The sequence below is a fragment of the Macaca thibetana genome, chromosome 6 (genome assembly GCF_024542745.1).
Source record: "Macaca thibetana thibetana isolate TM-01 chromosome 6, ASM2454274v1, whole genome shotgun sequence".
NCBI lineage: Eukaryota > Metazoa > Chordata > Mammalia > Primates > Cercopithecidae > Macaca > Macaca thibetana.
This window is the reverse complement of record NC_065583.1, coordinates 49289793-49317531: the sequence shown is the minus strand read 5'-3', so window position 1 is coordinate 49317531 and position 27739 is coordinate 49289793. Positions and strand designations below refer to the sequence as shown.

General features: G+C 48.4%; 2 protein-coding genes and 1 long non-coding RNA gene across 4 annotated transcripts in view; 2 read left to right on the top strand and 1 right to left on the bottom strand.

Annotated features, from left to right (window-relative positions):
• Positions 1 to 868, bottom strand: part of LOC126956045 (uncharacterized) — a 34438-nt gene extending 33570 nt beyond the window's left edge. Inside the window, exon 1 of the long non-coding RNA XR_007726220.1 lies at positions 798 to 868. This is a non-coding gene — a long non-coding RNA (uncharacterized LOC126956045). The remainder of the gene's footprint in view (positions 1 to 797) is intronic.
• Positions 1 to 27739, top strand: part of LOC126956020 (uncharacterized) — a 297028-nt gene that overhangs the window by 121040 nt on the left and 148249 nt on the right. The window lies entirely within an intron of this gene.
• SLC22A5 (solute carrier family 22 member 5) lies at positions 923 to 26247 on the top strand. 2 transcript variants are annotated; one of them, XM_050792806.1, is made up of 11 exons: positions 923 to 1319; positions 9002 to 9073; positions 9215 to 9318; positions 14957 to 15111; positions 16140 to 16311; positions 17813 to 17939; positions 19720 to 19820; positions 21388 to 21602; positions 23080 to 23262; positions 24323 to 24458; positions 24832 to 26247. In XM_050792806.1, exons 1-11 carry the CDS (start codon positions 927 to 929, stop codon positions 24917 to 24919), a joined length of 1746 nt encoding a protein of 581 aa, XP_050648763.1. In that variant the 5' UTR covers positions 923 to 926; the 3' UTR covers positions 24920 to 26247. The 2 variants fall into 2 exon arrangements, with proteins under 2 accessions (XP_050648763.1, XP_050648762.1); XM_050792805.1 differs by lacking the exon at positions 9002 to 9073.

Genomic DNA, 27739 nt, shown 5'->3' with positions numbered 1-27739 from the left:
CTTTAGAATCACCTCACTGCTTTTTTTCTTTCCCCCAGTTAGCTTCCGAATAAACTCTGCAAGGAAATAACTAATCTGTGGGGAATATTTAATCCTAGGCTAGGATCGTTAATCGTGAAGTAAAATTTTTACATCTGCATGAACAAAATGGCTTGTTACAGAAGAAAATGTGGAAAGGGCATCGGGACTAGAATGAAAAGTCATAGCTCCCAGCCTCTCTACTAGGGTAGTTAACAGTCCAGGTTCAAAATAATCCCCGTCCCTCTTATAAGGATAGGCGGTGTCAAGAGCAACTATCTGTGAGACCCTAGCCCAGTTACTTCCTCCTTACCCCCGCCCCCAAGTAGGCCTCGCAAAAAGTTGGGAGCGGCGCGTTTTCAACACTGGAGCTTCGCGGTCGCTCTCCCACTCGCTCCCAGTCCCCCTATGGAGGAGCGAGTTCGGACTCGGACCCCAAGGCCGCTAGTCCCGCTGCCTTCCTAAGCCGAGCCCGGGCTACCTCGGTAGTCCCCAGCAGGCTTGGCTGGCGGAGGCCTGGCCGCAGCCAGGCCCCCAGGACAGGCCCCGCCCGTGCCTCAGGTGCACTCGGCTGCCGACCCGCCCCGCGCCCTCGCGGCCCTCCCCAGCTCCGCCCTAGCGGCCCGCCCCAGCTCCGCCCTCGCCGGCCCCGCTCTGCCTGCCGGCGGGGCGCGCCTTGTGGCCCAGGCCCGGAACCCTCCCCGGCCGCGCGCCCTATGTAAGGCCGGCCGCGGCGGGACCAAAGCGACCAAGGCGGCAGAGTCAGCTCGCGAGCCTACCCTCGGCGGACGGTCTTGGGTAGCTCGCTGCCAGGCTCGCCCGGTAGGTTGCGGGTGCCCCGCGCGCACGCGCAAAGCCCTCCGCGTCCCGCGATCCCAGGCCGCGCTCTGTGGGCCTCTGAGGGCGGCATGCGGGACTACGACGAGGTGACCGCCTTCCTGGGCGAGTGGGGGCCTTTCCAGCGCCTCATCTTCTTCCTGCTCAGCGCCAGCATCATCCCTAATGGCTTCACCGGCCTGTCCTCCGTGTTCCTGATAGCGACCCCGGAGCACCGCTGCCGGGTGCCGGACGCCGCGAACCTAAGCAGCGCCTGGCGCAACCACAGTGTCCCACTGCGGCTGCGGGACGGCCGCGAGGTGCCCCACAGCTGCCGCCGCTACCGGCTCGCCACCATCGCCAACTTCTCGGCGCTCGGGCTGGAGCCGGGGCGCGACGTGGACCTGGGGCAACTGGAGCTGGAGAGCTGCCTGGATGGCTGGGAGTTCAGCCGGGACGTCTATCTGTCCACCATTGTGACCGAGGTGGGTGCCGGCCTCTGCTGGGGCTGAGACTGGGGCGCGGAGGAGACTGTCGCGGTCCTTGAACCCGAGCTCCTGTCTCCCAGATGCGCGCTGGACGCTGTCACTCCCCCTCCCCCAACAGTCAACACCCTAGCGATGGAGACCCTCCAGCCAGGTGGCTTGGGAACACTTCACAAGGTGACCTCCAGCCAGAGTGTGCTCCTCCCTGCGAGAGGTTGTCAGTGTGGTCTCCCATCCTGATGGCCACTTTGCGAGGGTACCAGGAAGGTCCTGGCGGTCCTTGGGCGATACTCTATGGCCCTGAGTGTCCAAGACTTCCTCTAGTTGGGGTTGCGGGTGGTGAGTAGCAGAGCCAGGGCTTGGGCCAGGGGCTGTCCCGTTTTTCCTCTAGTCTCTTGGCTTCTTTTTAGAAGAGAGGAAATACTTATCTTTCCTGAACTTTTCAAGTTAAATAAAGCATGTGTGTACAACTGCCTCTTCCCTTTTTCCCCTAGTTACTCCTTCCCCTACCGTCTACAACCCAGAATAACAATCTGGTCATGCCCTGTAAGTAATCCTTTGACTTTTCCCGTGGTCAGTTGTCAGTTTTTTGTTTTGTTTTGTTTTGTTTTTTGTTTTTTGTTTTTTTGAGACAGAGTCTCCCTCTGTCATCAGGCTGGAGTGCAGTCGTGCGTTCTCGGCTTACTGCAACCTTTGCCTCCCGGGTTCAAGTGATTCTCCTGCCTTAGCCTCCGAGTAGCTGTGAGCCACGACGCCCAGCTAATTTTTGTATTTTTAGTAGAGACGGGGTTTCACCGTGTTGGCCAGAATGGTCTCGATCTCTTGACCTCGTGATCCACCTGCTTCTGCCTCCCAAAGTGCTGGGATTACAGGTGTGAGCCACCGCACCAGGCTGTCAGTTGTCAGTCTTTAAGATCCATTCATGTGAAGATCTGTTCAGGGTGACTTGTTGACCTGGAATGTTTTCTAAGGTATTATGAGGTAAGGCTGTTGGCCAGATTTAGTTAAAACATACAACTTTAGGTCATAGGGTGTGGGGGAACCTTTCTCATTTCTCAGCTCCTTGAATTTTCCCTCTGGGTGGTTTTGTCTGTCCCCTCTGAACCTGTTGGAGCAGTTGTTGGAGCTGGATGTAGGAACATGGTGTTAATGATGGATATGTTTTGTGTCTTTTTCAGACACTGGCACTCTAGCTCCCTGAAGTTTCAGCAGCATTGAGTAAGTAGCCAGTGAATAGCCCTCATTGATAGACAGGCTCACTAAAATGTGCTAATGACGAATTCGCAGGTTAGAGAAGGCTTCCCGGAGGAGGAGGCCTCTCAGTGAGCCTAGGGCATTCAGCTCAGCGTAATAGTGAGCTGAAGGCCCCAATGCAACGGCAAGAAACCACCCAGCAGGAAGGCAGAGTTCACAGAGAGGGAGAGTGCCACAGGCCCTGGCATGGCTTCAAGCCCTGCTGGATGTTGGTGCTGAGCCTTCCTCCTGGAGCCTCGGAAGGGCTTACAGGGGCTCTGGAGGTCCCAACTGTATTGCTTCTTGGCGTCATCACTCTTCAAGGGAGTCTGAGAGCTACCCCTAGAGACTCAAGTGTGTGTGCACGTGTGTGTTTTTTCTATGTTTGGAAATTTGATGTCCCCAGCACCTGGACCTGCTTTCTCCACATGTATGTAGTGGGAGTGTGACCTGAGCCCCACTGGGATTTCTTAGCTAGTGACATAGCTGCAGTGTCCAGAGGCATCGTGACTTGATGAAAGAGACACTCCCTGGAGGTAGCCAACTATGCTTTCTGGCCTATGAATCCACAGGGAATTGGAACCTTCAGTTGCCACAAATCCTGGGTCCTCGCCTCACGGGTGGGTCTGTTACCTTCCTGGAAGCCAGTGAGTACTATGAAAGCAGAGGCTGTCCCTGAGGTTGCAGGCAGAGGCCACAGAGGGGAACATGACACAGGAATCCCTACAAGTTCTACTTGGGGCTGCCTAAAGAAGAGGGAGGTGGTGAAGTGAGAAGAAGCTCATGGCATCTCTTGGGGTTTTACATTGACCCCTGAGGGACCCTGGCTTACTCTAGTCATTTGTTCCTGCTTTGCTGCTCCCATCCCACATTGGGCTGAGTGGTGGTGGCATTGATGAACTCCCAAAGGCCAGCCGTGCCAGGGGGTCTGACCTTATCTTGCTGCCAGTGTCAGCCTTTTGTTTTTTTAATATTTAGACTATTTATTTAGCTGTCTTAGCAGTTTCAAAGCAGTTGTGTGCCCTTTCACCTACTTATATGTTGTCAGTCTTTGTAGGGAGGCCAGATTAATGCTTAGATCTTTGTTTTGGGCTACTGGAATGCTTGACTTGAAGTTCAGAGCTACTTATTCCCAGGTGAACGGCTACTGCTGGAAGTTGCTGCATCAACATTCTAATGGCTTTTTCTATGGCCTGTTGTCTTTCAACCCAAACCTGCCCTGCTGACCACTGCATCTAGTCCCGTGCCTGCTAAATGTCTCTAAGCCTGCCCTCTGCCCCAAATCATACATTTGTAAGTACACTGGTATTGCATTACTAGTCATATGTTTTCCACTGAAGACTGCAACCTCGGGTGTCTTGTTTGGATTTTTTTTCTTTGTTCAAGTTAAAGTACATACATGTAGTACCAAACTTTGTGGTGGATTTAGATCTTTGCATCTTCCTCAATTTCTGACACAATTCTGGATGCAGAGGGAGGTTCTCAGGAAAATTTTTATTGAATGGGTTAATGAATAATTTAAGAAATCATCTCTAAAATTTCAGAACTAAAGAAAAATAGTTCAGTTCTTAGAAGGGAAACTTGAGGGTGGCTGAAAAAGATTGACTGGAATTTTTTAAAGGAAAGGTGACTCCCCCTGCCCACTGACTGGGGCTTTGACGCCACATGGATGTGGAATGAGGTGTTGGAATTGGCAGAGGGAATCTGCCAGTAATTAACAAATAAATAAATATTGGCAGGGTGTGGTGGCTCACGCCTGTAATCCCAGCACTTTGGGAAGCCAAGGCAGCAGATCACTTGAGATCAAGAGTTCAAGACCAGCCTGGCCAACATGGTGAAACTCCATCTATACTAAAAATACAAAAATTAGCTGGGTGTGGTGGCACGCACCTGTAATCACAGCTACTTGGGAGGCTGAAGCAGGAGAATCGCTTGAACCCGGGAGACGGATGATGCAGTGAACCAAGATCGAGCCACTGCACTCTAGCCTGGGTGACAGAGCGAGACTCCATCTCAAAAGAATAATAATAATATTAATAAATAAAAATGATTTTATAAGGTGAAAGAGTTTTATGCCCCCATGTTTCAGGAATTGTTTGGTGGTCCACGTGGTTCTAGGCTGGCCACTCCTTGGGCCCTTAGTCATCCCTGGGGTACAGGGGAATTAGCCAACCCATCATGCAGTGCTTCTTGGCCATGGACTGCCACATCTGCTGGGAACCTGGGTGGTTTCTGAGATTGCCTGGGCTGCCTGTTCTTTGGTTTCACCATAGCTCTGTCCAGCCTGTGGACAGACAGGTTCCTTGAGAAACATCTGGCCAGGTGTGGTGGCTCATGCCTGTAAACCCAGCACTTTGGGAGGCTGAGGCAGGCGGATCACAAGGTCAGGAGTTAGAGACTAGCCTGGCCAACATGGTGAAACTAAAAATACAAAAATTAGCCCCACATGGTGGCAGGTGCCTGTAATCCCAGCTACTTGGGAGGGAGACTGAGGCAGGAGAATTGCTTGAACCTGGGAAGCGGAGGTTGCAGTGAGCCAAGATCGCGCCGTTGCATACCAGCCTGGGCGACAAGAGCAAGACCCCGTCTCAAAAAAAAAAAGAAAAGAAAAGAAACTTCCAAGCTGCTCTGCATCGCCTTGCTCTTCACCTGTCTGCTTCTGAGAAGCCCTCAGCCCAGTCCTGGGTGGGACTCCCACTCCCTCCCTATTGTCCTGGACTAACTTTTCTATCAGCCTTATGTCATGTAGAGATAAATAGTCATAGAAGATGGGAGAGCCCTCACTGTTATTCCCAAAGCTGCCTGGAGGAAAAGCCAGAGCAACCTGGGAACTGGGGCTGGGGCTGGCTCTGGGCAGCAGAGACCCGAGAGACCTGGAGCTTGAGCCTCACTGCTACACCTTTGCTGATTTCTCTCACTCAGGGAACACACAGACCCTCATCCAGGCTTTTGCAGCTATACAGCAAGGCAGAGAAGCCACCTGTGGGGTCCCGTGGCCCACTATGCACACACATAGTAGACACTTCTGGCCATGATTGGTCAGATTGAGCCACTCTCTAGCTAGCTGAGACCTGTCATCCTGGGTCAAAGTTCTGACAGTTGACACAAAGCAGGGGGTCAGCCAGAAAAAAAAAAAAAAGTTCCAGGTGTGGTGGCTCTTGCCTTTAATCCCAGCACTAAAGTGGGTGGATAACCTGAGGTCAGAGTTCAAGACCAGCCTGGTCAACATGGCAAAACCCCATCTCTACTAAAAATACAAAGCTTAGCCAGGCTGGTGGTGCATGCCTGTAGTCCCAGCCACTCAGGAGGCTGAGGCATGAGAATCACTTGAACCCAGGAGGTGGAGGTTGCAGTAAGCCGAGATTGTGCCACTGCACTCCAGCCTGGGCAACAGAGCAAGACTCTGTTTCAAAAGAAAAAAAAGGTATTCTGGAGATTGAAGTTCAGAAGTTCAGGGTTCATCTCGACTTTGGGCAGCTAAGCAAGAACTAAAGTATACCAAGACGTTGAAGGTTGATACCTTTTTATTTATCCATTCATTCACTCACCTATGTACCAAAGAGCTCCTGAGCCTCTCCTCTATAAAGGGGGCACTGCCAGGAGTTGTAGAGGATGTGATAGCAAAGATAGCAAATACCTTTTCTCTTTGCTCTGACAACGCTGGGGCAAGGATTATTTGCATCATTAATTGCAGCAGGAGGCAGGACAAAACGTGTGTAGGAATATAGGAATACATGGCAGTCAGTAACGCGGTGCCTAGCCGCATGTCTCACTGTTGATATGGTCAGGCTAGGTACATCCCCTCAGGGAAGAACTTCTGCCTTAGGGGCACACACCCTATCTTTTTTTTCCTTTCCTGCCAATTCACAGGTAAGAACATTCAGTCCCAGGGAACTATGTCATCTCTCTACTTCTCATAACTGAAAAGCAATGCCAATTATGTATGAGGTACAGGAGACACAATTCTCCCTCTTTTTAAAAATGTTTAACAGCTTTATTAAGGTATAAATGACATAAAAACTGCATGTAGCTAAAGCATGCAATTTGACCTACATGTATCTCTACACCCTTGAAACCATCACCACTAGAAAGGTGCATTTCTCCTCAGGAAGGGGGGCAAGTCTAGGCCCTTTGCCAGAGTTGCTCCCAGATTGTTTTCAGGTTGGGCCTGCTTTCATAGCTCAGCTAGCTGAAGGGTGACAGCGTTAGGCTCATGACCCAAATCTTAAACCTACACATTCCATTTTAACATTGTTACCTGTGATCATCAGCCAGTACAGCCCATCCCATGTACCAGGTGGAGGCATCAATAAGCTGGTCTATAGCGGCTTTAATCACAGCTGGGGAACCAGGAGCTAAGGAATGCTAGACTCCTTTGTAAACACTTTAAGCAGGGGGTACTTAGCCTGGACTCTATGTGCTTCTCACCCACCTCTTCTAAGGGGGATTCTGGCCAAGTCCTGGAACCCACTGCAGTCCATCTGGTGGTTGACAGGTATGTGGACGGATTGGCAGGCTGGGACCCAATCTATGTTTGCCCTTGTGTTCAGTTTTGAGACCGAGTGCCTTTCCTGATCCTGCTTACAGACCCCCAGTGGCCAGTAGGAAAGAAGTGTTAATGCATATTTGCTTTTGGAGGGCCCAAAGCCAGGCCCAGAGAGTTGTCAAGGGCTGTCATTGGGTGGATGGCAGAGTTAACCAAGGAGTTACACACCTGACTAGGCTAAGAACAGGCTGGACCAAGTGGAGAGGGTGGGGCTAAGGGAGCCTGAGAGATGCTCTGGGGCCTATCTCAAAATGAGCACTACAGTCACCCTGTCCCCTGCAGAGATTGACCTGTATTTAGGTCGCACCCAACCTTGCCAGCCCAGGAGTCCTTAGAAGCCTGATATTGGGAGACCTGTCCTGGGGTCTGCAACTCCAGAACTCACTACAGAAGCCCATGTGGATTGCTAGTCTAGCTCAGCCATATGGGTCCCCAACCCTCACCTCATGATAGTCCTGTTGAGAAACCACTGCTGACCCTTTGTTTGTGTTTTCATCTTTTCTACTATAAAAGACATGCTAGCTGGGAAATAGAGCCCATCATACTCAAGAGTGGCAGGAGCCAGGACCTGGCCCCTGAAACTTGGCCTCACACACAGAGGCTGCACCCTGTCATCAATTCCCTCAACTTTGTCTCTCCGTCCACTCCCAGTCCTAGATTTAGCAGCCATGTGTGAATGGGGGCCACTGCAGGGATACTCACCCACCTACCAGAGAGATGGCCTGTGGGTGCTGGCCTGTGGAGGTTAGAGGCTGTGGCAGCCTGGGCACTCAGGCTGTGGTGCTCCCATGTTCTTGACTCCTGCTAGTCTGGGCTGCCTCCTGATTAAGGGTTGGATGCTCCAATTCTTCCCTGGGTTGGGGATTGCCACCCTACTCCCAGCCCATCCAGGTTCATGCTTATTCCGAAGCGGAGAGCCAGCAGCGTGCTGCTGTGGGGGTTCTCCATGTCCAGCCTGAGTCTTGCCTGCCAACCCCTCTGAGAGGTGTCCGGAGGCATGGAGAAGTAGGCTTGTTTTTCCCTGTCACTGGCCCGGAAGAGATGCTTTGTTCTAGGGAGCCGCATGTCCCCTTGCCTGCGTTGTTGGTGAGGAGCCAGCAGGCTCCGTGGAGGGCAGGCCAGCGGCCTGGCGCCAGGGAGGCAAGGGTCTGAGTTCTTAGGAGGGTGGCTGCTCATGTGAGAAGTCTGCAAAGGTTACTACTGAGCACCATCTCTCTGTCTGAAAAACATTTTTCGTTTTTCTGTGAACCACGAAGTATCCTGTTTGGGCTTTCTTCCTGGTTAGGCAGGCGCAGCCCGATCCGAGTGTCTGACTGCTTCCCCATGTCTTCAGACCTCTTTTTCTGTTCATGGTAACTGTAGATGGAACCACGCATTGGATGCTGGAAACTCAAGAGGTGCAGCCTGTTCCTTACCCCAATCCCTGTTTTACAAATGGGGAAATCAAGGCATAGCATGGGGTGATGCTTATCTGAAGTTGGAAGAGTTAATAGTAGAGTGGGAGCTAAAACCCAGTTTCTTACCTCCAAGCTCAGAGCTTTCAGCTGTAATTGAGCCTAGTATAGTTGGTGTGCAGCATCAGGGATTCCAGCTCTAAAGGTCACAAGAAGGACCCGGGGGTCGTTGGCCCAGGGTGGGAACCTGAGCAGAACAGGTCCAGATGGCACACTCTGTGCCCTGGCCTTAGTTTCTTGCTGGATGCTTTGGCCTGTAGAACCCCAGAGCCCTGCTTCCAGAACCACTCCAGTGACGTTCATGCCAATGGCCTGAACCCCACTAAGCGAGGAAACAGCCCTGGGCTCTGCTCAGATTTTTAGGAGCAAGCGTAAGAGGCCTTGCATTCTTCAGGGTCAGCATGTTGATAGAACACTTACTCTCTGCCTGTCTGTCCTCAAAATGGAAGCAAGACAGTGGGGCCCACAATGCTATGAAAAACAGGATGGGGAGGAAGCCTGCTCTCTGCCTTCCTGCCCAGGTGAGCCATCACCTGACTAAATGAGTTCACACTCAGAGCGTGCAGGGATGCAGGATGTTCTGACTTCATTTTCCAGGATGCCTTTGCTTTAAAAACCTTTTAAAAAGAAGGGAATGATACACCCCTTTGTTCATCTTGCAGTGGAACCTGGTGTGTGAGGACGACTGGAAGGCCCCACTCACGATCTCCTTGTTCTTCGTGGGTGTGCTGTTGGGCTCCTTCGTTTCAGGGCAGCTGTCAGACAGGTAAGGTGTCTGTCTCCTACAGCAGCAGGGGACCTCAGCACTGAGTGAGAAGTGTGTGCCTGGCCCTTGATTTCAGTTGGTAGTATTCCTTCAGCCCAGGGCCCTGTATTTTAAAGAAGAGGAAGCTATGTCTATGGTATAGACTCCATGCCTAGTAAAAAGAGCCAACAAATCTGACTCCATAATTCTTGCTAAGTAAAGAAATCTGAGCTATGTAAGCCGAGTGTGTCTGATCCGGTTGACTAGGTAATATGCCATGATTCACTTCTGCAGTAACCTGGCTTGCTTCCCCTGGGTCACCGTGACTCTGTCATGCCCCTGAGCATGGGAGAAGTTGACTTCATGCACACATGCACATGTGCTGGATTGTAGATCTGTAGTGGTGCCACAGTGTCTGCCTCTGTTGTCCTAAGAAGACCAGCATTCTGTCTGCAGAGTGAGAGGAGCTCTCACCAGCCACTAGTGGTATGACAAGCAGAACTCTTATGTCCACAAGGCTGATGCCCCTTAGCTAAGTGGCCTGTGATTTTGGCATTTACTTTATGACAGGAGGGAGAATACTGTTTTGATCCATTTCTCATAAGCAGGTTATTTGTGTAATTCTAAAGCTTTTAACTCAAGGAAACATTAATGGCTTAGAGAATCCCAAACCCCTCGAAATTATATGCACAATGTTAGAGACTACATGTGAGCATTTTTTTGGAGAGAGGTCCGTAGCTTTCATGAAGTTCTCACAGGGGTCCATTATGTTGTGTCTTCTTTCCCTGGAGCTTCAGGGTCTGTCACAGAAGACTGTGAAGAGAGTAGCAACCTTCAGCAAATCCTTGGCCACATGGCACATGTGAGAACACCCCACAGATTGGTGGGTTACCCGGTAGAAAGGAGTCCCAGCATCTTCCCTGGTTTTTAATTCCTGGCCTCAAGCAATCCTCCCTCCATAACCTCCCAAAGTGCTAGGATTACAGGTGTGAGACACCATGCCCGGCCAGATATTTTGTTGTTGTTGTTGTTGTTGTTGTTGGAAATAGAGTTTCCTCTTGTTGCCCAGGCTGGAGTGCAATGGTACGATCTCGGCTCACCGCAACCTCTGCCTCCTGAGTTCAAGAGATTCTCCTGCCTCAGCCTCCCAAGTTGCTGGGATTACAGGCATGTACCACCACGCCCAGCTAATTTTGTATTTTTAATAGAGACGGGGTTTCTCCATTTTGGTCAGGCTAGTCTCGAACTCCCGAACTCAGGTGATCCGCCCGCTTTGGCCTCCCAAAGTGCTGGGATTACAGGCGTGAGCCACTGCACCTGCCCAGCCAGATATTTTTTTAAAAAACAGGCTAACCTGTTTATTATTCCTAGTTTACAGATGGAGAAAGTGAAACAGAGGGATTAAAAAACTTGCCCAAGATTTCACAGCTGGTAAGTGGCAGAGTTAGGATTTGGACCCAGATAATCTCGCTCCTCTATTTTGTATGGACTACTGTTCTAGGTCCCTCCTGTCCTAGAACTTGCTTTCTAGCAAGGTGGAATGTATTAAACAACCAAGTGAGGAAGTTGTTGTTGTCCCTGGTCATGGTAAGTGATAAAGAGAAGTAAGTGCAGGGTGCCACAGGAGTGTCTAACAGAGGAGGTCAGGGGCGGCATCCCTGAGAAGGTGAAGCATGAGCTGAGAGTTGAAAGATGAGTCAAAAGTAGCCAGCTGAGGGGTAGAGAGGAGAAAGAACATCCAGGCAGGGAGAACAGCATGTACTAAAGCAGGGGCTCAGGAAGAGGCATGGCAGCAGGACAAAGTCCGTACGGTAGAGGTGCGGAGAGTGGTGTTAAGATGAAGGGGAGAGGCATGCAGAGCCCTGAGCAGATGAGCAATCAGGGCTTAATGGATCACAGTTAGGACTTTGGGCTTCAGCCACAGAGCAGGAGTGGGCTACTGAGACTTTTTAAAGCAATAGTGTGACAATCAGATTTGTACTTTTTTTTTTTTAAAGATGCTTTGACAACCTTGTGGGGAAAGAATTGAAGGGAAGCAAAAGGTGTTGCAGAGAGACCAATTAAAAGGTTGTCACAGTAGTTCATGCCAGAGATGATGGTGGCATGGGCTAGTATGATGGTGGTTGAAATGGAGGGAAGTGATAAGAGGTAAAATCAACAGGACTTGCCGATGGGCTGGATGTCGTAATTGAGGGAAGAAAGCTTTCTGGCCTGGGTAACTGGATGAATGTATACTTCTCTAAGACACAGAACACTGGAAAAGGACCACGTTCATAGATATTGAGTTCAATTTGTGTGCACTAAATTTGGGGTGACTATGAGACCCCTAAGTGGAGAAGTAGAGTGTGCAGCTGGCTGTGTGGATATGGTACTGCATGAGACGTTTTGGCTGCAGAAACACATGTAGGAATTGTCAGCGTATAGAACCCTCAGCAGAGCCCCAGATGGGGATGAGGTTGCCTGGGGAGAGGGGAGTGGGGAGGGTAGAGGGGAACTGGGGGAGGATTGTGCTTTGCTTAGAGGCCTCCCGAGTGGACATGGGAGATTCCTTCTCACGGAGCTAAGTGACAGCTAAGGCTCAGAGGAATGCCCTTGATGTGAAAAAGAGAGTGCCCAAGTTCAGAGTAGAAATGCAATGTATTTTTCTGGGTCAACTGTGTCATGGGTCAGCTTAAGAACCTGCTCACCATGTAACACAATGATTACCTGAGGAAAGCATTTAAGTTCCAAAAGGTCTATTCCCAGGGAAACTGGAAACAAAATTCTTGAGTGTGCTTAGGACCACTTTAGTCTACAGAAGGGCTAATATAGTGTTTTTCAAACCTTTCTAAATATTCTGGCAACAGAACTTTCATTAAAGTAGGATCATTTAAGTCTAGTAAATGAAATACACCCTAAGTGGCTAAAAGTATGACTGTTCTGCCTGCAGCCCCTGCCTTCAACTCCCAATGCCCTGCCTCAGGCCTGTCTGTGCCCCCTTGGAAGGCCCAGTGCCCTGTGGGATGGACAGCTTCTGAGTGCGTTATTTCTGAGTAAACCAGTTCTAAAACCTAAGCTAAATAGATTACCTGAAAGCAATCAATTCATGCCCTAACTCGTCTAGGACGTCAATGTAACTTTTTATATAGCATAAAGGTTTCACCATCTTTCTGGCATATGAATACGTCTGAAATTCAAGAGCAATTAAAATACTCCTGGGTTATCAAAGCCCTTTATGTGACACTACTGAGTCATCTTTATGCGTGTGACTTGTAAGAGATGCGCAACCCTGGGAAGAAGTAGACTGCTGTGTCCTGTTTCCAGGTATGTGTGTGTTTGCCATTTTGTTGACAGACTTTAAAAGCAAACATTTCTGATCCCAACCCTGAACTGCCAAGGACTGGTGCTATGTAAAAGGTTCTCTGGATCTGTCTCTTCCCTACCATCCCAGGGAGCTCTTAGGAAGGGAAAGGGCATAGAGATTATACCAGCCTGCCTTGTGGTTAGGAACCACCCCTTGGTTGGCATATAGAACACTCTTATTAAAAAAACAATGCAGGGGAAAGTGGAGTCTACTTCCAGGCGAGGGTTTCTCGACCCTATTAACATTTTGAGCCAAATAATTTTGTTGTTGGGCATTTTAGAATATTTAACAACATACCTGGCCTCTACTCATTATATGCCAGTAGTACCCCAAAGTGATGGGAAAAAAAACAACAGAAAAAAACTCTTACATTGAGGAGAAACACCAAACTCTTCCACACAGTTGCAAGACCTTGTGCAGTTTGCCTCCTAGCCACCACTGTAGTCTTGAATTGCATGCCTGATGCCAACCACACTGGCTCCTCATGTTCACCATGCCCCCTCCAGCCACGGGGGTGTGTGGTCTTCTCAGAGTCTGAAGCATTCCCCACACACCCCAACTCACCCCCTGTGGCCTTCTTTAACCATGCCAGCTAATTTAGCATCCCTAGTTCCTTGTGACTTTCCTCTATAACGTCTACCAGAAATTGGGGGAAAAAAACTGTTACTATAGGATTAATGTTGGTCTTCCCCACTATGCTGTGAATATCATTGAGAGCTTGGTCCCTACACCTTAAATCCCCCATTGTCAACTACTTTTTCCCATCTCAGTGCCCCATGATCAAGGAGACCCTCCCTGAATGTCCAGTTCCCCGACCCTTACCCCCAGTCCAGGGTAACTTACTTCCTTGTGCCTCTCATGAACCTGCATTCCAGTCCTTCAATGCACTTGACTTGGTGTATAATTGTATATTCAGAAGGGTGGTGTTAGATTAAAATGTGGTTAATGTATGTTTCACCAGTTATACTATGACACTCCTTAAGGGCAGAAACAGCATCTTTTTTATTTATTGATATCCAAAGTGCCCTCTATAATGGATGCTCAATAAACATTGAATGAAAGTGGGTGTCAGCCAGTACTGGCCAGACTCAAACTGAATCCAGTGCTTCCCACTAGCTTGACTTTTTCCTTCTTTGTGGCACTCTCTTTAAAACAAACCAAAATAAACCCAACTTTAAAAACTTTTAAAAATGAGCACGGATACAGAAAACCACACAGAAAAAATATGCAGCTTAATGAATTTTTTCAGAGAAATAACCTTATGACCACTTCCAAGTCAAGCAGTAGAACTTTGCTGTCCACTAAGAAGCCCTGTCCATGTGCCCCATCCCAATTACAGCATCTTCTCTCTCTCATTAAGTAACCGCTAGCCTGACTCCTGTAATAATCACTTCCTTGTGAGTTTTTTTTAGTTTTATTATCGAAATATGCATCTTGACACAAGTTTAGTGTTGCCCACTTAACATATTTGATATCTTTTAGTCTACTTAATCCATGGATTCTCCTTCTATCCCCTTCTATGCCTTACTGATTATCTATGAAACTGAGCTGTTCCACCTATAGAATTTCGCAGTTTGGATTTTGTTGATGGTACACTCAGGATGCAGTTCAGCACATTCCTCTATGCTCTGCATTTCCTCAAAATTGCCAGCTGGATCCAGAGACTTGAGATTCAGGTTCTGATTCAGGTTCAGTCCTTTTGGCAAGACCATAGGAAGCATGCAATGCCCGACTGTCTCTTCATGACGTTAACAGTCATTAGTATATAATGCATATATCTATTAATCCGTTGGGGGCTATACATGGTATTAGTCTAATTTTATTACCTTTTCATTTAAAAGTTAGAATACTTTTATACATGATGCTACCTCTTATCTATTATTGGTTGCTGTTCACATAGTTTACAAAGTAAAATCAGGACAAATGCTTCTTTCTCCTTATTTGCCAGTTTTCATTTATAATGAATTGTTTCTCTGTCATTCTCCAAAGTTGGCAGATTCTTTTTTTAAAAATAATATCATTATGAATGTATGGATTAAATAATTGATGTGTTTCAGTCTCTTGCAATCATTATCATAATTGTAGTATTGCTTTTTAGGCAACCCTGGTGCCCAGGCTATACATTTGTCCTGGGGAGTGGGGAGGGAGAGAAACAGCATGAGCACCATGAGACCGAGACTGTCCCTGGCAGCCGGTATCCTGGCAACACTGTTCACACCTGCTCTCTGGGTGGATCTTGGGAAAGCCCCACTTGGTGGAGCCCATTCCTGCTGCCCTTTTCCAGCTGGTTCTCTGTCACTCTCCTTTTCTTCCCAGGTTTGGCCGGAAGAATGTGCTGTTCGTGACCATGGGCATGCAGACAGGCTTCAGCTTCCTGCAGATCTTCTCAAAAAACTTTGAGATGTTTGTCATGCTGTTTGTCCTTGTAGGCATGGGCCAGATCTCCAACTATGTGGCAGCATTTGTCCTGGGTATGGCCATCAGGTTGGAGTTGAGTACTTGATCCTGTATTTCACCATCATCCCATCACCCACCTTTCTGGAGACAGCTGTGATGTCCCACAAGGGGGACAGGGTTTTTAACAAAACCAGCCAGAGCTTCCTGGTGAACCGTACTTACAGGCAGGGAAACTGAGCCAGACATGTGACCAGCCTGGGGTCCCCAGTAGCACAATGGCCTGACTTCTGATTTCCAGTTCTTTTCTGGCCTCTGGGCTATGGCTCCATGGTCTTAGTACTTGATGGCCAATTTACTAGGACTCACCAGAGATCCTCCATTTACAAAAAGGGCCTGCCACTGCACAGGGCTGAGCCAGCCCAGGAAAGAGGGCGGCATGGTTGGTGGAGGAGGGGCCGTGACTGGCAAGCTCACCAAGGTAGAGAAGCCCTTATCTGCAGAGCACTATGGCTGGTGATATCTATGGACAAGAATAAATTGATAGGAATGGGCTTTCGTCACCTTCAGGGTTTTAATTCAGAGTGCACACTGCAGGGCTTTGTCTCAAATGTGCCAGCCTGTTGTCACTGAGAAGCTGCAGGCCAGCCTGTGTTTGGAGGAACCTGACTCTAGCTGATAAGGCCTTTGAGTTCCTTGGGTTGTATTGTTGAAAGGATTGTTTTTTCTTTTCATATTTAATATTCTCTTTCCTTGAGGCTTAAGCCAGCATGTGCTGGCTTAGTAATGACTTCACTTTTAATAAATTCTTCCTCATGTGAGGATTAAAGGGGGCCTACCATGGCATCTTTAGCATGTGGCTTCAGAACATGGTGAAATTTTCAAGATAGAACTGTTGCTAGGGGGCCTGAGAGGCCACAGGGATGCAGCCCCAGGAGATGGTCAGATAGGAGGGGTTCAGAACGCCATCCGCTCCCTAGCACCAGGAACTTAGAGACAGTTCTGGCTGTTTTCTTATCTGCGTATTCACACAGATACTATAAAAAAATTAATAAAGAAGTAATCCAAATTAAACTGCTAACTCGACCTCCCTTGTTTTGAACAGGAACAGAAATTCTTGGCAAGTCAGTTCGTATAATATTCTCTACGTTAGGAGTATGCATATTTTATGCATTTGGCTACATGGTGCTCCCACTGTTTGCTTACTTCATCCGAGACTGGCGAATACTGCTGGTGGCACTGACGATGCCAGGGGTGCTATGCGTGGCACTCTGGTGGTGAGTGTGACCCTGTGCCCCGTGTGCCCACTGGCAGGATGATTTCTGTCTGGCCTTCACTAGAGGGCAGCAACAACCCATGAATCCCTATTTTGTCTCCTAGAGACAGGAAGCATAGATGATTTATAAATTATTTCAGAATGTTTTCTCCACACTCAAAGAGCCAAAGCAAAACAGAATCCCATGACGGCAACAGACTTGCTCTCAGCCCTGTACTGGGTTGCCCCAAGTGCAGGGAGAAGTAGCAGTAGCTATGAGAAGATGGGGTCCAGCATGACCTGGAGGAAGTTTCCAAGCCTCAGGGCAGGACAGTGTAGGCCCTAGTTCTGGCTGTGTGCTGCTGAAGCCTCATGCCACAGGCACTGGCACCAAAAGCAAGAGTCCTCAGGGTAGCCACATGGAGGAAGCCAGGCTCCTTCTGCACCACCAAGGTAGAGGAGTTGAACAGGCAGAGAAGAGGCCATTCCCGACCAAGAGGGGAACACAGCAGAGGAGCTAAGGTGGGAATCACCCCTTGCAGGTGGAGAAGGTGAGATCACCAGCCCACGTGGAGCAGAGAGCATTTCAGGGCATAGTGGGAGAGTAAGCCACACATCACGGGGCCCAGTCATGACCAAGGGTGGGGGGCGGCTACCTGGTCCCAGCAAGATGGAAAATAATATCCATAGAGCACCTTGATAAGCATGCTAATTTTTTTTTCTTTTTTCTTTTCTTTTCTTTCTTTTTTTTCGAGACAAAGTCTCTGTCTGTCGCCCAGGCTGGAGTGCAGTGGCGTGATTTCCACTTACTGCAACCTCTGCCTCCCCAGTTCAAGCGATTCTCATGTCTCAGCCTCCCGAGTAGCTGGGACTACAGGTGCCTGCCACCACACCTGGATCATTTTTTTGTATTTTTTTGTAGAGACAGGTTTCACCATGTTGGCCAGGCTGGTCTCAAACTCCTAGCCTCAAATGATCCACCTGCCTCTAAAGTGCTTGGATTATAGGAGTGAACCACTGCAGCTGGCCAAACATGCTATTTTAGGTAGAGTATCTGACAAGTGTGTTGGATAAATCAGGGGTAGGGTGAGGAGAGAAGAGAAGCTAAGAGGCTAGGGCAGAAGCTTCTGTTGGTGTCAGGGACAGGGAAGAAAGTGTAGCAGGGCCTGGGCTGGCCTAGACATGCACAGAAGCCCGGCTTCCGGAGCCCATCTTGCACCCATCTCCTCAGCCCAGCAGGTGGCACCAGTGCTCTTCAGAAATGGAGGTGGCCAGCCAGCATTGGGTTGCTGTCAGAGGGTGCAAGGCTCTCACATTTTTGTGCAGTGTGGTGTACACAAAAGCTCATCCACCCCAGGTTATTGCTGTGTGTGGATCAGCTCTTTGCTTCTGGCTTGTGAACACCAAACATTCCACAAGCTCTGGTTCTGCAACCCCATTCCCTCCTATGGCTGTGCTCTGCCTGGTCTGTGGGTCTACTGTTGGCAGGGAGGCCTCACTGAGATCACACTTTGTACTGCCAGGTTCATCCCTGAGTCCCCCCGATGGCTTATCTCTCAGGGACGATTTGAAGAGGCAGAGGTGATCATCCGCAAGGCTGCCAAAGCCAATGGAATTGTTGTGCCTTCCACCATCTTTGACCCAAGTGAGGTAAGCACCACGTGGGTGCGGGTGAGAGGGACAGACTGACTGTGATTTGAGGGCAGCAGCACCCAGCCCTGAAGTCCTCCCTGCTCACAGCAACCCAGCCCTCTCTCTGCCCAAGCCCCAGCTGCCCGCCCCCCAAACCACCCCATCCCCCACACCCCCAAGCGGGCCCTGTTAACATTCAGAAGTTGAGGAATAGGTTACAGCTGCCTCACTCTTTTCACCACGGGTTTTAGATTTTCACTCTTTACTTCCTTCCTTTCTAGGCAATCATATATTTTAACCATTACTTCTAATAATAAACACTCTTTTTGAGTAATAGGCCTTTCATAAAGTCAGCATTTGGGGAAATCATTGTTTCTTATACCTAAGGTGGCTTGTCATCTTACAAAGATAACCCCGAATGTAAAATGTAAAGCACAGATAGATTTGGAGTTAGAAGTATTTCATCTCTTGAGTATTAGCAATTATTCATTAAAAATAATTTTTTAAAAAAGTGTTTAGTCTCTTTCTGCCCTCCAATGGTTAATTATTGCATATCATCTTGGAGTCAGGTCCTTTTTGATGTCCACCTCTTCCCCCTACCTCACCCTCCCTGCAACCCTGTTCTCACACACCATGAGTCATTTCTTGGCTCTGCCTGGTTCCTGGTTCTTGATTTTCCTTCCCGTTCCCTCTACTAATATCTCTGTAGCAGGCAGTTTTCCTCGGTCTCGTGACTATGAGGAGAGGTTAGAAGCTGTAAATGCTGCCTGGTGTGGTTCTGGAATGTGTCTGTGGTCTGACTGGAAGAAGAGGGGTTGGCTGTGGGAACAGCCACAAGCAGCCATGCTGAAGTGTGAGAGGCAGGCATGGTTGGCCTTGGGAAAGAGGGAACAGTTATTGTAGACAGCGGAAGCCAATGGCCACTGCCAGCCCTGCAGACTTCCCAGTGAGTGGTGGCCCAGCAGCCACTGTCAGCATGCACCAGAAAGGGGTCCTGTGCGCAAAGGTCAGGGAGGAGTGTGGCAGAGGGCTTTTAAGTTAGGTGGCTTTGGGGGTTTTTAAGTGAGGGGTCAATCTGGGTGAATGCATAAGCCCCACTGGCATCTTTGAGGAAATGAGGCTATTTCAGGGGATCCTTTCAGTCCAAAGTTGACCTTTGGTTGAACTTCTAACTGGAAAAACAAGCTCCAAACCTGGGTTTGCTTAAGAAAGCAACATCAGTGTGTTTAGACGTGTGGTTTATTAATGGCCTTGGCTGTGCTGAATTTCGTAGGAAGTCACTCTGGGTGAAGCTCAGGTCAATTTTCCTGTTTTTCTATTTGAATTCTTTTTCCCTGGAAGCAGACCAGTAACTACATGGTATAAGGACTCGAAACATTAACTTTTTAAAAATATCAGACCAATAAACCACACACCCAGGTTCTCTCTCTGACCCAGAGGGCAGGGAGCCAGGCTTGGGGAGGAATACTTAGAGGCCTCCTTGGAATGTGGCCACTGACAGGAAGATGTGGGGGTGCAGTGAGGAAGCGGTCAGCCTGGGCCTCTGTATTCCTGTACCCTTGAGGGACCGGTCACCTACTTTTCCTCATTTTCATTCACTCTGATTTGTTACTGACAAGGCCTAGGGAAGTTTTCACAGCCTTAAACACAGTCAGTATCCTTACTGTTCTTAGAAACATAACACTCCCCGACTCTGAGATGCAGACAGCTAAGACGCCAGGGATTCAAGTATGTTATTGTGTGCTCTGAGTCGCTGACCACCTCATCTTCCCATACCCATATCATGTTGTTCCTGCAGTTACAAGACCTAAGTTCCAAGAAGCAGCAGTCCCACAACATTCTGGATCTGCTTCGAACCTGGAATATCCGGATGGTCACCATCATGTCCATAATGCTGTGGTATGTAAAAGAGACCTGCCTGAGGCTTCCAAAGCTTCTTGAAGTGGCCATTGGGCCTGTTGTTTACAGACACGCTTCAGACCAAAATTGAAGGCCTGTGTCATCAGAGAGTTAAAAGGATATGTCTTATGTTAGATTGAAGAAATGGGCATGTCACAATTCTTCATGGGATGGAACCTCAGAGAAGGAGAATGAAAACAATTGTGGAGGCTGTTTTGGGAAATATGGACTCTTTTGTGGGGAATCTCTCCAGATCTTAAATGAATCCTTGCCCAATTTGGGGTCATTTAGTTTCTGTCTCCTACCCAGTCACAGACAGTGGCTGAGGGGGTCAGGTAGGGCTTTTAAGAAGGATCTGAGTGAAGACACCATGTCCTGTAGGCTGCAGAGGCTGCCAATTACTTTCTGGAAATGTGGAAGTGGGACGTGCTCCTCCTGGGATGTCCGTAAACGGTCCTGGAGTCAGGGCTATAACCTAGATGTCCTCACCAGGTTCCCACTCGAGGCATTTCACAAAGTGTGTCAGAAAGGGATTTGTGAATTACCAGGGAGAGGAAACATGTCCAAGTGCACCTGGCTAGCTTTTGCTCAGCGGCCGAACCCTGGGATTCTAGGCGACTTCTGGAGCCTGGTGGGTGAGCGTTGAGAAGGATGGGGGAGGAGGGCGGACTTCATCTCAGAGTCCTTATTACTAGTCCCATCCAGCTTTGAGGCAGTCAGCCACTGTGCCTACTGAGGGGGTGCTATGAGTCATCTGCTTCCAAGGAATGGCCCAGGATCCCTCCAGGCATTTCACCATTCCCTGAGTTGGCCTCAAGACAGGAGCAGCATGTAGCCTGCACCACAGACATGCCAACCTGTGATGAGTCACCTACTTTTGTGTTCACCCAGGCTGTCCTCCCTGCTCTGGATTTCCTGGGGACTCATGCCCATACTCTTTTTATTGTACCAGCTGTGTGTTCCACCTGCAGATGAGTCAAAGCAGTCTAATCCATAAAGTGTGGGTCATAAACAGAGAGAATGCCTACTGGGGATGCCCAGGTCAGGGGCATACAGATGAGAGGCAGTGTGGCCCCTCCGTTGGGAGCCACCTCTCTGCTCCACAAGTACCATGGGGCTGGTGTTAGCTGCCTCTGACCAGCCTCTTCCTGACTGGTCACCACAGGTAGTGTGTGGGGGTCTCTCTCCAAGTGTTTGACCTAATATTGTTCCTTTTGTTATCTTATCCCCACAATCCTATCACATCTCACTTGATGTCTGCCTCCTGACTCATTCTCTAGCTCCTTCTGCAGTTGCTGGATTTGAGGAGGTTCAGCTTAGGATTTTTAAAGCTGAAAGGCAGGTTGGAATTTTTCTTTTCAATGAAGTAAATCTATCTGAATTATACAAGCTTTTTTGCTGGGACACTGTCTATATGGAAGGCTCTGAGAGTGCACTGGTGCAGGGTTTACTAGTCTCTGCTTAAAGATGGTTTGGAATTTACTGAAATAATTGCATTGTAAAAGTTGTACAGGTTGGGAGAGATGTAGATACTGCTTTTCCAGCTTTCTTCTGCACTCTGTTTCAGGATGACCATATCAGTGGGCTATTTCGGGCTTTCCCTTGATACTCCTAACTTGCATGGGGACATCTATGTGAACTGCTTCCTTTCAGCGGTGGTTGAAGTCCCAGCATACGTGTTGGCCTGGCTGCTGCTGCAATATTTGCCCCGGCGCTATTCCATGGCCACTGCCCTCTTCCTGGGTGGCAGTGTCCTTCTCTTCGTACAACTGGTACCCCCAGGTAGGGACCATGTGCATCTATGGTTTGGGGTCTTCTCTGAGTGTCTTATTTCTACCAGGCTGTCTCAATTAATAAAGAGAATAAAATCAAGCCCATCACAGCTCCCTTGCATGTGTACATTCTTGGCCTAAAAATCAATAGAAAGTGTCTTCTGAGACTGGAACACTTACGGCCTGGGCTTTGAGGGAGTGGGAAAAAGCAGCCACTGGGGCTGTTGGTTAATTTTACTCTTTACCCAGGTTAATGTGCTCATACTGTTTTCCACTCCAGAAGAAGGGGGAAGAAAGAGCTATCCCGTTACTTTTTTTCCTGGCCCCGTCTTCTTTATTTATTCAACAAATAGCTCTGGCATGCCTACCACGGGCTGGGCACTGTGCTCGGTGATAACGATACACAAGAAAGCAAGCCAGGCCGAACCCCAGGCCCTCATGGAACATACATCCTAGTTGAGAAGACAACAAACAATTAAATAAAATGCTTAATACAGTTCAGACTGTGTTACCTTCTAGGAATACAAATGAAGAACAATGCCGAGTTCGTTTACATAGTCACAGATAGTGTCCCTGAACAGGGGGCAGTTCATCTGAAATGTATATAAAGTGACAGAAAGCCCTGAAAAAGTCTAGGAGAACATTTTAGGAAGAAGAAATGGCAAAGACAGTGACCCTGAGCAGGGGATGAGCCTGGCATGTTTGAGGAAGAGGGAGAACGGGAGGGGCTAGACCACTGAGAGGGCCTCATAGGCCCTTAGCAGGAGTTTATTTCTGAAACTATCTTGGTATCCCATAGATGGGTGGGAGGTAGCCATTTACAATAATTTATAGAGTCTTCAGTCTACCTGTAGATTTGGGAGCCTCTGATGGTCACTTTTGGGCCCATCAGGCTGGGAACACTGCACAGTAACAGCTCCCCATGGGATGTGGCAGGAGGAGCCCAGAACCAACATAGAGGCTCACAGCTGAGCTCAGAGTGACCTTTAGGTCACATAAAGCTCTCCCATCAGCACAGCACAGAGAGATTAGAAGATCAACTTGAGATTCTGATGGCCTATGGGTTTTTTGAGGTCTGAATGGGGGGAAAGCATGAAATGAGTTAGAACTGAATTCTCCATTCATCTAAACATCATGAGTTAATTCCATAGTGCCTGCAGTGTGAGGTCCTGGGGTGACAGCTAATCCCTGACAGACATGTCTTTAATGACTTCTGGACTGGGAAGCAGGTCAATTGGACTATTGAGGAGCTTACTCTGGTGGTCTCCAGGCTGAGGAAAGCGCATGTCCTTATAGCTGCAGTCCCCAGCCTCCTTTCAGCAATCAACTTGGAGGGAAGTCTTGGCTATAGCCCCTTCCCCCACAATAGAAAGTGATAGAAACTGACTCCCCAAAAAATTCAGGGAGAAAATATGTTTGTTTTGCTCTCAATAGCTGTGTGCCATGGGTTGGTATCTACTCGTACCCTCTATCCTTTGCTCCTCCAGACTTGTATTATTTGGCTACAGTCCTGGTGATGGTGGGCAAGTTTGGAGTCACGGCTGCCTTTTCCATGGTCTACGTGTACACAGCTGAGCTGTATCCCACGGTGGTGAGAAACATGGGTGTGGGAGTCAGCTCCACAGCATCCCGCCTGGGCAGCATCCTGTCTCCCTACTTCGTTTACCTTGGTAAGTCCCATGGGCCGAGGGCACACTAGAGCAGCGGGATGGAAGTACTAACCGGCTTGAATGTGAGCTGGAGGTCACATATTAACAGAAAAACAAGCTCATACTCCATCCATACTGGACTCCATCCAGTACTGGATCTTTGGCCGGGGAGGGTTCTTGTCCCAGTGCACTGGCCCTCACTTTGAAATGAATAACAACCTATAGACTACCTAGAAATTGATGAGAAAATTAGAGGGTTTGTTTCTGTTTTAGCCATTCCAGGCCTTCCATCAGAGACTACAATTCCTTTATCCTAAGAACCTACAGAGTGGTTTAGGGAGCCAGTGTACTTAGCTGGAGAAATTTCTTGGAATCAGAGTTTAAAAGGAACATGAGGGAAAAGATGTCCATACAAGAGGTCTGATGAACTGAAAATTATAACCTGGAGCACTATAGAGTGATTTTATCTTGTGTGAAGATCCAGCCCATGCCATTTTATGTAGCAGGTCTCCAGTTTTCTCTTCTCAGAATTATGTCTTCATAGCACCTGTAGTTTCCCTGCACATCCCTAGCCAGTACCTCTTTAGGGAGGGTGACACCCACCTGAGAGTACCCAGAGTGCTTTGTGAACATGGTATGTAGATCTCAAAGCAAGCAAAGCAGCCTGCCTAACCTGAAGGCAGATCACATGGGCTGGGATACATCTGCAGAGGTGGAAGAGTTATTTCCGTCCCTGGACAAGTATCTCGGGTTCCTTGGAAACCCAACCTTGGGAAATAAGAATAATTAGCATGGCCCAGAAATAGAAATAATCAGCATGGCCCAGTCTTCTCCTGCAACCATCCATTTTTACTCCTCCCCTGCATGGTGGAACACTGCTGGGCTCTGGGCATGCCTGTGCCAGCTCTGGGTTCGGAAACCTGTCTAGGTGCCAGATTCTAATGTGACTGCTCAGACTGTGGGAGATGTGAGACCAAGAAGGAAGGTGATCCCCTTCCAGAGTCCTGGGAGCATAAAGGGGTAGAGAGAGACCAAGTCTAACTGCAGCCCTGGGCCTGAGGCTCTGTCTGCTTTACCATAGGTGCCTACGACCGCTTCCTGCCCTACATTCTCATGGGAAGTCTGACCATCCTGACAGCCATCCTCACCTTGTTTCTCCCAGAGAGCTTCGGTACCCCACTCCCGGACACCATTGACCAGATGCTGAGAGTCAAAGGGTAAGAAGACCTCCTCCCTCAGTGTTGATGCACTGGGTCTGGGTCTGGCCAGGTCTCAGGCGCCCCTCACAATAGAGCCACTCGCAAACTCCCTCTCACAGACACCATGGACTAGTTTAGCCATTAAAGGGTTGTAAATCGCAAGGTGCTTACTTATAGCCCATCCTGTCTGGTCTCTTCCTGTGCAGACATGTCACTATGTATATCTCTATGGCAGTAGCCGCACTGGATAGTGCAGAGGCTAGAAGAAACCTTTCAGGATCTGCTGCAGGATTCTCTTCCCAGGGAAGATATCCTCAGTTCTTGTTTGTTTGGAGACTAGGAGGCATCTTTTTAAAATGTGTTACTGACATATTTTTGCTTGTTTTTATAGAATGAAACACAGAAAAACTCCAAGTCACACAAGGATGTTAAAAGATGGTCAAGAAAGGCCCACAATCCTTAAAAGCACAGCCTTCTAACATAGCTTCCAGTAAGGGAGAAACCGAAAAGGAAAGACTGTCTTGCCAGAAATGGCCAGCTTGTGCAGACTCCGAGTCCTTCAGTGACAAAGGCCTTTGCTGTTTATCCTCTTGATCTGTGTCTGACTTGCTCATGGATGGGCACCCACACTCAGAGGCTACATATGGTCCTAGAGCACCACCTTCCTCTAGGGACACTGTGGCTACCTATAGACAACTTCATCTAAGTCCTATTACAATGATGGACTCAGCATCTCCGAAGAAGTTAAGTTTTTCACTAGAACCAGTGAGATCTGGAGGAATGTGAGAAGCATACACTAAATTTACATTTTAATTTTAGACTACTTGAAAAGGCCCCTAATAAGGCTAGAGGTCTAAGTCCCCTGCCCCTTTTCCCACTCCCCTCTAATGGTGAACTTTAGAGGAAAAGGAAGTAATTGCACAAGGAGTTTGATTCTTACCTTTTCTCAGTTACAGAGGACATTAACTGGATCATTGCTTCCCCAGGGCAAGAGAGCGCAGGGCTAGGGAAAGCGAAAGGTAATGAAGATGGAGCAGAATGAGCAGATGCAGATCACCGGCAAGTGCATTGATGTGTGAGCTCTTAGACCACTCAGCATGATGACTGAGTACCTTGTTTACATCTGATCAAAGCACTGGGCTTGTGCAGGCTCATAATAAATGCACCATTGAATCTACTATTCTTGTTTTCCACTGCTGTGGAAACCTCCTTGCTACTATAGCGTCTTATGTATGGCTTAAAGGAAGTTTATCAGGTGAGAGAGATGAGCAACCTTGTCTTTTCTCTCAAAGCTGTAACGTGGGTTTTATTGTTTATTTGTTTGTTGTTGTATCCTTTTCTCCTTAAGTTATTTGCCCTTCAGAATACACTTGGGAAAGGCTGGTTCCTTAGCCTGCTGGTTTGTGTCTTTTTTTTTTTTTTAAAACACAGAATCACTCTGGCAATTGTCTGCAGCTGCCACTGGTGCACGGCCTTACCAGCCCTAGCCTCTAGCACTTCTCTAAGTGCCAAAAACAGTGTCATTGTGTGTGTTCCTTTTTTGATACTTAATCATGGGAGGATATTACAAAAAAGAAATTTAAATTGTGTTCACGGTCTTTCAGAGTAGCTCACTTTAGTCCTGTAACTTTATTGGGAGATATTTTGTGTTCAGTGTAATTGTCTTCTCTTTGCTGATTATGTTACCATGGTACTCCTAAAGCATATGCTTCACCTGGTTAAAAAAGAACAAACATGTTTTTGTGAAAGCTACTGAAGTGCCTTAGGAAATGAGAAAGTTTTAATAAGTAAAATGATTTTTTAAATAACAGCAACTGCCTAGAATCTTTATTTCTAGAATTTAGTGAGCCTGTGCCACACTGTCACCTGCCTTTTCTCTGTATCAGCTTGGGTTAATTCTAGCAATGGTTGGGATTAAGATTAAGATTTGATTCTTGTGAACTAGAATTCTTCATCTCACACACCCCCACCCCCCCCCCCCCCACCCCCCCCCCCCCCCCCCCCCCCCCCCCCCCCCCCCCCCCCCCTTATTAATTGACTATGGGCTGAGCCAGCCTTCTTGCACAAATGTTGTAGTTTGGGTTCCGTTGAAAGTAGAGCCTGAGACAAGTGCTTCTGTGCAGTTAAGCAGTTTATGCTTTGGGGACAGGATTCCAGGGAGCAGGAATAAAGGACAAAAGGAGGAGAACAGAGAAGGAGGGAGGCTGAATAGGATGCATTTTCAGGTTGACTAGCACCAAGGGCAGGGATGTTCCATCCAGTAAGGACTGTAGAAGAAGCTTATGAAATGCATCTCAATACCATCTGTACCATGAGTAAAAGGAGGAAGCATTTCTTTGTTGGCACCCATTTGTCAAAGGCAGCCCACACGTGTCAGCTCCCCACATTTCCAGGCTGTACATGCACGAGTCCCAGATAAGTTCTGTCCTGTGGTTAGAAAGCAAGAGAGAATACATTGCAGGGCCGAAGTAGGGGTTGCCAGAGCCCATGAGAACTGGTCACTGCAACAGTGACTGGAGTAAGTGGTGGGCTGAGAGGATTGGGGGTTGAGTGTGGTGCAAGAGAGGTGTCTAAATCTATATACAATTTGCACAGGGCACTTTGGGCTAGAAGGTGTGGATGGACCTGGGTAAAAAGCTCCAGTGTTGGATAGAAACTCAAGGGCATGTTGCATAACAAAACAAGGAGCATCAAACTTGGCGGGGGAAGGCAGGCAGCACGTCTTCTGGAACACTGTTGGCTTCTCCACTCTCCTCAAACATGGTTCTGTGCTGGGTTACTGATTAACTGTCTTCCCAGGGGCTCTAGAATCTGAATTGCCGTTCTGTCTACCCATTATCGTGTAGCACGAGTGAACAGTTTCTGCATTTTCTCTCTTATTCTCAATGCCACTGATTCCAGTCATTTGTGGCCTTCTGAGGGCAAAAACCATAATTACCTGAATGCTTAGAGGTCTTCATGTGGTGGGGCAATAGCCCAAGTCACTTCCAGGGTTAAGCCAAGCATGTAGAAATCCAAATGCTCTGTCTAAGCCTGTTGGATTCGTGTATGGTTTGTTTCCTTTAGAGCCATGACTTTGGGAAGACTGACTGTGTTATCAGACCAAGGATCTCCTCCCCTCCAGGAGAGAGGTATACACAAACTGTAGCCACAGGGGCAGAGTTGGTGAGTGATGAGGTGTTCAGTTAATGTGTATAACAACTAGAAACCAGCATACTCACAGAAATATGAAGGACAAAGAAAAGGAGGTGGAGGAACAAACCAGATTTTCTTAAAAACCAGTTTCCTGCCACAGATAA